This window comes from Esox lucius, chromosome 11 (genome assembly GCF_011004845.1).
Source record: "Esox lucius isolate fEsoLuc1 chromosome 11, fEsoLuc1.pri, whole genome shotgun sequence".
Lineage (NCBI taxonomy): Eukaryota > Metazoa > Chordata > Actinopteri > Esociformes > Esocidae > Esox > Esox lucius.
In genome coordinates, this window is record NC_047579.1 from 9,103,788 (window position 1) to 9,116,247 (window position 12,460).

A 12,460-nucleotide genomic window follows, 5' to 3' on the forward strand; every position below is an offset into this window, starting at 1 on the left:
AGGTCACTTTTACAGTTGAGGCCTGTGTTACAGCAAACATAAATATACACACATCTATATATATATGCATTCTCGGTTGGTATATATATATATATATATATATATATATATATATATATATATATAACAACTACAGGGAACAATGTATGGTGAATTAGACACTTTACACAGCAACTTAAAGGAGCCTTGCCGGCTCAGGGTAACTGGGGCTACCTGCCCCCTGTTCTAGAAAGGGGAGTTTCTCCTTCAGTCCAGTGCTGAATCAGTTTGATACTGAAGAGTGCTGTACTCAATATGGGATGTTCCATCAGACGTCCATGAACACAAAGGCACCTGCCACAACCAATTTAGCAAAACTGTGTCAAATCACCTCCGTCTGAGCTTCTCTCCAGACCGGTGGCACAGGTTATTGAATCTGGCAAGCGTCCGCAGTTTGCCATGGGAACGCGTTAAGACTAGCTGTCAATCCACTTGACATCTGGAAAGATGAACCACCAACTGTTCCGGTGGTAAAAGATAACATTATGTTTATAAAGACTCACACGAGTTACACATTTCACCCTGAAACACACTATGCCTCCTTACATACTGCCCACCTTCGGTGGCGTGATTCAAACACGCTAGGCTGTCTACTTAGACCTACTCCAGATGATATCGAAAACTGCCGGTCAACCAACATTTTCTGCGTTTTTCGTGCCAGAACTTCATCAGCAAGAGCCTGGAGTCCAAGGAGGCCTCAGTCACCCAGCTCAACGAGGATGGGGAGAAACTCATCGCTGCAGGCCATCCTGGCAAGAACGTCATCGAGGTAGGCTGTGCTTCCTTGGTCATTCTACTCCCACGCTGGTTAGCCAATTGATATTGAACGTCGTCGGAGGTCATTGCATTGTACAACGTGTCGTGAGAGTGAGCGACTTCTTCAATGTCTATTAATCTTAAAACATTAACAAATGCAGCTGTATCAAAATGGATGCTCGGTTGGATAGCGATTTTGATTTGCTTGGAGGACAGCTAAAAAAATAAATGCACGCATTGCTGCATGTTGCTTTGGAAAAAAGTGTCTCCCAAATCGCATTGAAAATGTCAATAAATAGTCAATGACTGAATTTATTTTTGACGTAAATGAAGGCCTGTGTTACAGCAAACGTAAATATACACACACACCCCCACACATACGTATATATAAACAGTGGTTTAACACGGCTCTGCGGTTCTCCAAGGCTCACATGGATGCGGTGCACGCCGACTGGAAGGAGTACCTGAATCTGCTGATATGTGAAGAGAACCACCTCAAACACATGGATGAGTACCACAAGGTGAGTCAAAGCGACACCTCCGAAAGTTTACAATGTCCTGTCCAGGTACCGCCATTGGTAGAACACCTGTTTTTCGAGCGTGTGCTACGCGAAGTCACTGCATGTGAGGTACAGATTTGGCCTGTCTTAGCATGCGAACAAAGATTTGTGGAAGAGATTGAATTGCAGCCGGTCCACCTTAGTGTAAATCGCCAGCTTTCGGTGGATTGTACAAAGGTTCTTCGCCTGTGCGTAATTCCTAAGTGTGGGTGTGTTTCCCTTGCAGTTTCACAAAGATGCCAGGGACACTCAGGACCTCCTGAAGAGACTGGACATGGAAGTAACCCAGAAGTACAAACCAGACTATAAGGACATGTACCAGACGGAGAGCCTCATACGAGACCTGGACGTAAGTGTACTTTATAAAGCTACTGTTTTACCATGAGCCTTAGTCTCAGAACTATGACTGTACTCTAAAAGACTGTACCGATGTTCCTTAGTCTCAGAACTATGACTATACTCTAAAAGACTGTCCCGATGTTCCTTAGTCTCAGAACTATGACAATACTCTAAAAGACTGTACCGATGTTCCTTAGTCTCAGAACTATGACAGTACTCTAAAAGACTGTACCGATGTTCCTTAGTCTCAGAACTATGACTATACTCTAAAAGACTGTACCGATGTTCCTTAGTCTCAGAACTATGACAATACTCTAAAAGACTGTACCGATGTTCCTTAGTCTCAGAACTATGACTATACTCTAAAAGACTGTACCGATGTTCCTTAGTCTCAGAACTATGACTATACTCTAAAAGACTGTACCGATGTTCCTTAGTCTCAGAACTATGACAATACTCTAAAAGACTGTACCGATGTTCCTTAGTCTCAGAACTATGACTATACTCTAAAAGACTGTACCGATGTTCCTTAGTCTCAGAACTATGACTATACTCTAAAAGACTGTCCCGATGTTCCTTAGTCTCAGAACTATGACAATACTCTAAAAGACTGTACCGATGTTCCTTAGTCTCAGAACTATGACTATACTCTAAAAGACTGTACCGATGTTCCTTAGTCTCAGAACTATGACAATACTCTAAAAGACTGTACCGATGTTCCTTAGTCTCAGAACTATGACTATACTCTAAAAGACTGTACCGATGTTCCTTAGTCTCAGAACTATGACTATACTCTAAAAGACTGTACCGATGTTCCTTAGTCTCAGAACTATGACTATACTCTAAAAGACTGTACCGATGTTCCTTAGTCTCAGAACTATGACTATACTCTAAAAGACTGTACCGATGTTCCTTAGTCTCAGAACTATGACTATACTCTAAAAGACTGTACCGATGTTCCTTAGTCTCAGAACTATGACTATACTCTAAAAGACTGTACCGATGTTCCTTAGTCTCAGAACTATGACAATACTCTAAAAGACTGTACCGATGTTCCTTAGTCTCAGAACTATGACTATACTCTAAAAGACTGTCCCGATGTTCCTTAGTCTCAGAACTATGACAGTACTCTAAAAGACTGTACCGATGTTCCTTAGTCTCAGAACTATGACTATACTCTAAAAGACTGTACCGATGTTCCTTAGTCTCAGAACTATGACTATACTCTAAAAGACTGTACCGATGTTCCTTAGTCTCAGAACTATGACAGTACTCTAAAAGACTGTACCGATGTTCCTTAGTCTCAGAACTATGACAGTACTCTAAAAGACTGTACCGATGTTCCTTAGTCTCAGAACTATGACAATACTCTAAAAGACTGTACCGATGTTCCTTAGTCTCAGAACTATGACTATACTCTAAAAGACTGTACTGATGTTCCTTAGTCTCAGAACTATGACAGTACTCTAAAAGACTGTACCGATGTTCCTTAGTCTCAGAACTATGACAGTACTGTAAAAGACTGTACCGATGTTCCTTAGTCTCAGAACTATGACTATACTCTAAAAGACTGTACCGATGTTCCTTAGTCTAAGGACCCTGGGTACGCTTTGAAAGATGCAAATATGTGTGTTTACATGTACAGGACCAGGTGAAGGCCATGGACCACTTTGATGAGCGTGTGAAGGTTCTGGAGAAACGCAGCCTGCAGGTTCTCCCTCTCAAGTTTCGCAGGGAAACTCCACAGAAGCTTCTGCCTGTGGAGGCGCTGTGCGAGTTTGACACTGAAGAGGTAAACCTCTATGTCTGGGTACCTAAACTGCTTTAACCCGCCCTGTGGGAGTAACAAAAATGCCTTATCAACTCCTTTATTTAGTGTAAATTCTTCTTGTTTTTTATGAATCTACTTTTGTCTCTGCCCCTATACTTGTTTCTCTCTCCCTCTCTCTGCTTTACCCCCTTCACTTTCGCTCCCTCTCTCATTCTGTTTGTTGTCTAATCCCTGTGCGGTTTTTTTCTGTTATCATGACTTTTTTTTTGTCTTTTACCCCTTTGCTCGCACTCCTTCAAATTCAGTCCCCTAAATGTGGTTGTGTGTTCTAATGTATTTAAATCCTCTAAGAGAGAACGGGTCGGTGCTCTATATCTTATTTAAGCCTTTAGGGGATCAGCCACCAGAATAGAGGGTTTTAGGTTTTAGGAATGGATTTTGGAAATCTGGAGAAGGAGCCAGGCGAGGGTGTAACCGTGTGTAGACGAGGCTCTTAAGATTTAGGAACCGGATCAGCAACTCAGGCCTCTGACATTTTTCTCGACCTTGCCGGTTGGTGAAAACTCTGAACTCAGTAACTAAGGCTTGGAGTTTTCGCCTGGTCTGGAAAGTGATCAGGAATAAACTTAGGATCTCAGCCAAATCGTTTCGGTTACATGCAGATTTAGTGATTTTAAACTTTGTGCAATGTGGTGGTTGTCCATCACAGGGTCAGATCCAGCGTGGGGAGCGGTACACCCTCCTGAGTAAGAAGGGGAACAAGTGGGACGTAAAAGATTCGGTGGGGCATAAAATCACAGCTCCAGGGATCTGCTTCATGTTCCCCCCTACAGATCCAGAGTCTGTCGCCGTCGCCACCAAGTGAGTGTGTTTGTGTATATACGGGATGTGTGTGTCTGTGTTTGTGTATATATATGGGATGTGTGTGTCTGTGTTTGTGTATATATATGGGATGTGTGTGTCTGTGTTTGTGTATATATATATGGGATGTGTGTGTCTGTGTTTGTGTATATATATGGGATGTGTGTGTCTGTGTTTGTGTATATATATGGGATGTGTGTGTCTGTGTTTGTGTATATATATGGGATGTGTGTGTCTGTGTTTGTGTATATATATGGGATGTGTGTGTCTGTGTTTGTGTATATATATGGGATGTGTGTGTCTGTGTTTGTGTATATATATATGGGATGTGTGTGTCTGTGTTTGTGTATATATATATGGGATGTGTGTGTCTGTGTTTGTGTATATATATGGGATGTGTGTGTCTGTGTATATATATGGGATGTGTGTGTCTGTGTTTGTGTATATATATGGGATGTGTGTGTCTGTGTTTGTGTATATATATGGGATGTGTGTGTCTGTGTTTGTGTATATATATGGGATGTGTGTGTCTGTGTTTGTGTATATATATGGGATGTGTGTGTCTGTGTTTGTGTATATATATGGGATGTGTGTGTCTGTGTTTGTGTATATATATGGGATGTGTGTGTCTGTGTTTGTGTATATATATATGGGATGTGTGTGTCTGTGTTTGTGTATATATATATGGGATGTGTGTGTCTGTGTTTGTGTATATATATGGGATGTGTGTGTCTGTGTTTGTGTATATATATATGGGATGTGTGTGTCTGTGTTTGTGTATATATATGGGATGTGTGTGTCTGTGTTTGTGTATATATATGGGATGTGTGTGTCTGTGTTTGTGTATATATATATATGGGATGTGTGTGTCAGTGTTTGTGTATATATATGGGATGTGTGTGTCTGTGTTTGTGTATATATATGGGATGTGTGTGTCTGTGTCTGTGTATATATATGGGATGTGTGTGTCTGTGTTTGTGTATATATATATGGGATGTGTGTGTCTGTGTATATATATGGGATGTGTGTGTCTGTGTTTGTGTATATATATGGGATGTGTGTGTCTGTGTTTGTGTATATACGGGGTCATATACTTGTACACTGTATAACAGTATCTGTTCTGCTGTCTCCAGTCTGGCTGCTCAGCAGAAGGGCATCAAGTCGAAGGTAACTGGCAGTAGGACCGTCCTGGTCAAACGCCTGGATGAACTGAAGAAAGACAGCAGCTTGGGCTCTGGTAGGTCACGTTGAGTCGAGTCACATATGGCACGTATCTCATAGTAAGATATATTTCAGCTTACAACATGCTAGGAACTTTCAGTAAACACCCGTATTTCCTAAAATCCCAGTTGAAGATCAGGAGGTAATACATTGTAAATTCAGAATCCCCCAACCAGGATTTCTGGTAAACCAGGGAATTCATTAACCTGGAACTGTGATGCTAGTAATATTACAACCAAAAAACTAAAATAAAAATGGAATGATTGTGTCTGATTGTGAATGTGATTTTATGTGGTCTTTAAATTTATGATCTAACTGTGTCTTTATTTGTGTAACTGTTTGTGTCTGATTTCTGTATTAATTGTGTTTGGGATTACATGTGACTGTAGATAAAGAGGAGCAGCAGTGTCGTCAGTTGATGGCTGGTCTGGACAAGGTGACCAGCGATCTGGACAAACAGCAGAAGGCCATCTACACTCGAGTGCGCCCTCCACTGGAGAACACCAGGCCACTACAGGACAGCGCCGATCGCCTGCAGGACATAAAGGTAAACCACTGGTCTTTCACAATTCAGCGTCTCAAGCACATGCGTGCACACACACAGCTCTGCTTTTTAGACTCTATCACTACTGTTAAGACTCAAAGGTTGTGGCCAATTCCTTTTCAATTCCGGAAATACACAGACTTTCTAAATCTAGTTTTATTCACAAAAAAATTCAAAACAGAATGTGGTTTATGTTCTGTATTGAAAATAATTTTATTGGAATTGATTCAAACCTGAAGAGTGAATTTAAGACTGAATGTAATCATTTTCATAATTGTTTTCAGACACTGATAAAGAACATTTCTGGGAGTTTTTATGGCTATCCAGGAAGTCTACACACTTTAATGCTTTTCCTCTTATCTTCCACTAGGACATTGCGACCGTGGTGCGTAAAATCGAGCCAGAGAAGTCGTCCAAGGTTAAGGAGGCCGAGTCGTTCCTGAAGTCCAACCCCAAGTGTGCCAGTGCCCCTCAGCTGAACGGAAAGGTCAACGAGGTCAACAACAAATTTGACAAGATCAACCTGCTGCTCAAGTGCTCCGAGGAAAAGTAAGCCCCTCCTTGACATTGTCACGTTGTCCAATTTGTGATGCTGTTTCTAACCCTACAGGGTTATGTGGCACAATGAGAGACACTGCTTTTCAGTCCAGTTACCCATATACATGCCAAGGTGGTTGTTAGTAGTATTTATTTAGACTTCATCATTTGTTTTACTAAGATTAATATGTATTTATTTTTACTGTACCGGCCATGTTCCACTGTGTTGCTTGTCAGAGTAGTGGTAGTAATTGTTATAGTAGTAAAATTATGTTTTTTTAATGATAAGATCGGTTTTTGTGATGTAATTATATGTGGCATGTCCGTTTACAGGCTTCAGAATTCCAACCGCCTGGAGAACTCCCTTCAAAACGGCAAAACTTTATTGTCCGGCTTTGAGAACAAGCTGGCCAGAGAAGAAGTCGCTCCAGCAGACATCCCATCTCTGGAGATGACACAGCGCCAACTATCTGTAAGATGACTCATAACTAAGATTCAAATGTGTCCTGTCCATGAATGAAAGTTTTTGTATTTTAAAAGCTAATAACCATCAAAAAAATTTGCCAATGTTATGATCAATGTTATGATCAATGTTATGTTCCTACTTCATTTCATTTGGGGAAAATGTTTCCCGTACCCACAATTCAAACTCATTTCCTCTCCTGATAGGAAATTGCATCAGAATTGAAGGCCAATAGGTCTGTGGTGACAGAGACGGAAGCCAATCTGCGCGCCGCCAAAGGCAGCTGTGACACCATGGCAACCAAATTACAGGAGCACTGCTCCGACATTGACAGGCAGGAGGGCGAGGTCCTGAAATTAAACAAACGCTACGACAACCTCAACAGGCAGATCGACATCAGGTGAGGGGCTTTACTGGACACCGGGGCTGCATTCTGATTTTCTAGTCTTATATTGTGATTATACTTCAGTAGTTACTTATATCAATAGTAATGTGTTGTGGAACATAAGTATAAAGGGTTATTACAAAAAACTTTGTTAGATTACAATAACATGTTGTAGTAAGTAGCAATCATGTTATATGGGCGTGTTTCAGATCACAGAGCCTGCAGAGAGCCAAGATTTCGTACAACAACTACCGTAGCGATTACGACACGCTGAACAGTTGGCTTTCCCGTGTGCCAAACTATGAGCCCACTGAAAAGGATAACCTCAGCCAGGTGGAAACCAAACTGGAAAACCAGAAAGTAAGTAGCTAAGAATGGAGTTTGGAGAAGTTGTCCCTAGATGTTGATCTTTGGTCTGATTAGAGTACCCCCCAGTAAAATGCTACCATTATGATTGAGGATCATAATTTGATCCTCAATCATTGTGGTAGCCTGTAATTAGAGGTAACTTCACAATAGTCATGTGTACAGAGAGGAAATTTACCTGACCCAGGTTAAGCCAATTCCTGGACTAAAAAACATTTGGCTCTGAATACTACTTTTTGGACTCAAAGATTGAGACACTCTTCAAAGTCTTAGTTATGTCCAGATATGTTTCTCTGTCTAAAATTATGTGTTATTGTTGTTTTCAAAGAATCTGCTGTCCAACATCAAGAAGAAGGAATCTGACTTGAACAATGTGTCGAAAAACGCACAACAATACCAACAAGCAGTCAAGGTACTGTAAATAGACTGATAAATACACGTCCATTCTGATTCCATTCTTAGGAGAGGTGTCTATGATTTAAAATATCTTCTCATTTATCTCTCCTTGTTCTGTCTGGCCCATACTCCTCCCTCCCTTGTCCCCCGCCCCCTCTCTCCCTCTATCAATTATAATGATTTATTTTAAGCCTGTCCCTGTCATTGTCTCTCCTTTTCTTAATGCTAATTGGTTTTACATTTGTCTGTGCATGCCCAGAGCTATGAGAATGAAACGGAGAAGTTCAAGGCTCTTCTGGAACTTGAAGACGGACTGGTCCCCCAAACATACAAGAGAAGCAGATTAGAATCACCCGCTCTCAGGGTCAAGGACGAGGTAAAGCAGATTATGGCTGTGTCCCTATTTAGTGCACTGCTTCTAGGCTCTGGTCATAGGAATCTGGTAAAAAGTAGTGCACTGAATAGGAAATAAGGTGCCATTTGGGACTCATCTCTTGACTATTACCTCAATGTAGAAATATAATGACAGTCAAATTAACAATCTGGAAATGCCTCTTTCATTTAATTTCCCTGTTTACAGGAATCTGCCATTGAAGCTAAATTCACTGAAGTGAATGCAGTTAACAAGCAAAGGCTGGCAAATCTGCAGTTTGCCCAAAACCTTATGAATCAGGTGAGATAATCTTGATAATCTTAATTTAATTTCATTATTCTACAAATATCATTGCCATTATTTCTTAAAATTACCTGGTCATCCTCTATCTTCCTTTTCGCAGCAATCAGAAATGATTGTCTGCAACAATGTCCAGCAAGTCAAATCTGCTGCTCCTGGAGAAGAAGCCTGGAGGATCAAGAGTCAACTGAAGGATGAGATCCAGAGAAGGGAGCAGCTGGAGAAGGATCTGGAGAAAATCCAGAGTGACATTTATGTCCTGGAGGGCCAGAAGCCAGAGGACACCATTGTCAAGAAGGAGACCATCAAAAAGGTTCCGGATCCTACTTTGGTTGAGGAGGTCCACAATCTCCGTCAGAAACTGTCAGACGAAACCCGGTCCAGCAGAGCCCTAGAAAATGACCTGGAGGCATTGAGACTGAAACTGCGTGGCATTGAGACAGAGGTCAAAGAAGGAGCGCAGCAGTATACTGTGAAGGAAGTACTGCGCATTGAGAAGGACCGCGGGCAGGTGGAGGAGGTTCGCAGGCTCAGGGAAGAGCTGGAGGAGCTGCGGAGGCAGAAGATGATCAAGGACAATGAGGTCATTCAAATCCAGAAGCATGTCACACTCCTGTCTGAGCAGAAGTCCAAGGAGCAGGAGGTGATAACCGAGGAGGAAGTGATTAAAGTGCAGAATGACCCACAGCTAGAGAACGAGTACCGCGTCCTCCTTGATAGGAAGCAAAAGGAACAAGAGAGTAGGAAGCAGCTGGAGGACGAGCTGCGTTTCCTCCAGGACAAGCTCCGCAGGCTGGAGAAAGAAAAGTCCATGGCTGAGGAGAAGATCTCCATTAAGGAGGTTCTGAAGGTAGAGAAGGACATAGCCTTCGAGAGGGAGGTAGAGAATCTTAAGAGACAGCTTGAGGACGAGAAGGCTAATCGTCGGTCCTACCAGAGAGAGCGCACTGACCTTGAACGGAAGATTTCCAGTCTGGAGGAGGAAAAATCGAGGGTCATGGTTCAGGAGAAGGTGAGGGAGATTGTCCGACCTGACCCCAAGGCTGAGGCAGAGGTGGCCAACCTGCGCATGGAACTGGTGGAGCACCAGAGAAGGTACAGAGATGCAGACCAGCAGCTGAAATCCCTCCAGGATGAGTTGAAGATGCTGAGGAACAGAGGGCCGCAGATTGAGGTCAAGGAGATCATCAAGGAAGTCATTAAGTACAAAACGGACCCACAAACTGAGAGGGAGCTGGAGAAGCTCCGCAACGAGATTGTGGACAAGACACACCAAACAGAGAAGTCAGAAATGGAGATCAGACAGTTGAGAGAAGAGATCCAAAGATGGAAGGACACCAAGCCCCAGGTGCAGGTCAAGGAGGTGGTCAATGAGGTCCTGGAGTACAGAGAAAACCCCAAGACCAAGGAGGAGATTGAAACCCTGAAAAGGAAGCTGGCAGATGAGCAGAAGAAGCGTCTTGACCTTGAGAAAGAGAGGTTGGCCAACGAGGAAAAGATCCGGCTGAGGAAGATTGACCTTTCCCAGGTCAGGGAAAAGGTGGTCCAGCAAGAGGTAATTAAGCTGGAGGAAGACCCCTTACTGAAGTCTGAGTGTAACACCTTTGTCCAGAGCATTAACAATGAACAGAAACAGAGGGAGACCCTGAAAGAGGAGCTTTACCGTCTGCAGAAACAGAAGGCCGACCTGGACGAGCAGCTGGAGGAGCTGGAGCGAGAACGCAGGGCGAGGCGTGACGCAGAGCTGGAGATCCAGAGGCTAAGGGTTAGGTTGAACGAGCTTGAAATCAGAGACAAGGAGAACCGAGAGAGGGTGACGGTAAAACAGAAGGTGGTGCTCCAACAGGATCCACAGCAAGAGAAAGAGCACTCAGTTCTCAAGCTGCAGGTAGAGGAGGAGAGGCACAAACGCACCTTGCTTGAGAAGGAGCTGAACATCCTGCTCGAAAAGCAGATCACACTGGAGAAGATGGAGGTGAAGGAGAAGGTTGTGCGCACTGAGACAATCCAGGTGGAGAAAGACCCAGAGGCTGAGCTGGAGATTGAGACCATGAAGAGGACACTGGACCAGGAGAAGCAGAGGAGGCGCGAACTAGACCAGGACCTAAACACTCTTAAATCCCGCCTGTCCGAAATGGAGTTCACAAACTCCAAGTCATCCAAGGAGCTGGACTATATCCGAGCTGAAAGCAACCGCTTGCAACAGGAGAACCAGCGCCTACAGAACGACATCCGTCGGCTACAGTCCGAAATCACAATCACTTCCACAGAGACCCAGAGCATCACCAAATCTGCTCCCATGGAAAATGGCAAGAACCTGGAGCTGAGGCTTGACTTGCTGCAGAAAGAGTTGGCTGAGCTCAAGGCTGTCACCAGGCAGAAGGACGAGGAGATTGAAAAGCTACAGAAAAGCATATCAGCCATCAGGGTCAAGAAGGAACAGAGGGAGAGCCACTTGAGGAGATCAATCGTCGTCATCGACCCAGACTCAGGGAAAGAGATGCGGCCAGAGGAGGCCTACAAGCAGGGGCTCATCGACTGGAAGATGTTTGTAAATCTCCAGAGCCAGGAGTGCGACTGGGAGGAGATCACTGTCAAGGGCCCCAAGGGAGAGTCCTCGGTTCTCCACGACAGAAAGTCAGGCAAAAAGTTCTCCATTGAAGACGCTCTAAAGGCAGGGAACATAACAAACCGCCAACTGCAGCAGTACCACAACAAAGAGATAACCATACAGGAATTTGGTGTCATGGTGTCAGGCCAAACCAAGTAAAAAAAAAAAGAGAAACATCTAAAAATGTATTTATATACGCCTACCATGTGTGCTCTCCTCCTCTTGACTATCTGCATTTCTTGATATTGAATTTTACTACATTCCATTCTTCCAAAATATGTTTCATTCAGAAATGTTTGATTTAACATTAAACTAAATGTATTTTTCTATCTTTTCTCTTTTTAAAAACATTGCACTGTTGTATTTATTTCCAAATGGTTAATACAGTATAAATGCACAAACCAGTGGTCTGTTTGAAGTTTGACATAGTTGTTTGTAGCTAAGTTGACCTGTAATGGTTGGTTAAGGGTATACTATCTATCCCTGGAATAAGCTTGTTAAACTGGGTTATACTGGGTACAGGGTTAAAGGTAACACTTAAAATGTCTTTACTTTGTTTTGAAGTGGAAATACAAACCATACACAATGGCACAGTTGAATTGTATTGTTCTTCTTTTGGCATGCTACTATAAAACTGTCTTGTCTGACCTGTTTTATCTGTATAACATAAATAAAACTGTAAAGAAATTAAGTTTATACTTTTGGTGTTTAAATTAAGCATTTAAAAATATATCCTGCTTGAAAAGAACCAATATTTTATTGAAAAAACATGTTTTGTGATTAGCTTAAGAAGGACTCATCTGATAACTGATGCAATAAATTGCTGATGATGAGTGAATACGTTTGTAGGGGTAAATTAATATTAATCCCACTAACAAAACCTGGCTAACAAACCATTGCGTTGTCACATTGCCAGCCTGAAGTACGCTACAATGGCA

The 12,460-nt window shown here is 42.7% G+C and overlaps 1 protein-coding gene across 1 annotated transcript in view; it reads left to right on the forward strand.

The window, feature by feature from the left end:
• The window catches only part of ppl (periplakin), a 28,293-nt gene extending 16,080 nt beyond the window's left edge, over positions 1-12,213 (forward strand). Inside the window, exons 8-22 of the mRNA XM_010873867.5 lie at positions 701-808; positions 1,221-1,316; positions 1,582-1,704; positions 3,340-3,486; positions 4,175-4,326; positions 5,460-5,563; positions 5,937-6,094; positions 6,462-6,640; positions 6,962-7,100; positions 7,298-7,491; positions 7,686-7,836; positions 8,171-8,254; positions 8,498-8,614; positions 8,819-8,911; positions 9,015-12,213. Of these exons, the coding sequence (XP_010872169.4) occupies positions 701-808; positions 1,221-1,316; positions 1,582-1,704; positions 3,340-3,486; positions 4,175-4,326; positions 5,460-5,563; positions 5,937-6,094; positions 6,462-6,640; positions 6,962-7,100; positions 7,298-7,491; positions 7,686-7,836; positions 8,171-8,254; positions 8,498-8,614; positions 8,819-8,911; positions 9,015-11,681 (4,512 nt within the window). The 3' untranslated portion in view covers positions 11,682-12,213. The remainder of the gene's footprint in view (positions 1-700; positions 809-1,220; positions 1,317-1,581; positions 1,705-3,339; positions 3,487-4,174; positions 4,327-5,459; positions 5,564-5,936; positions 6,095-6,461; positions 6,641-6,961; positions 7,101-7,297; positions 7,492-7,685; positions 7,837-8,170; positions 8,255-8,497; positions 8,615-8,818; positions 8,912-9,014) is intronic.
• Positions 12,214-12,460: the final 247 nt, after the last annotated feature.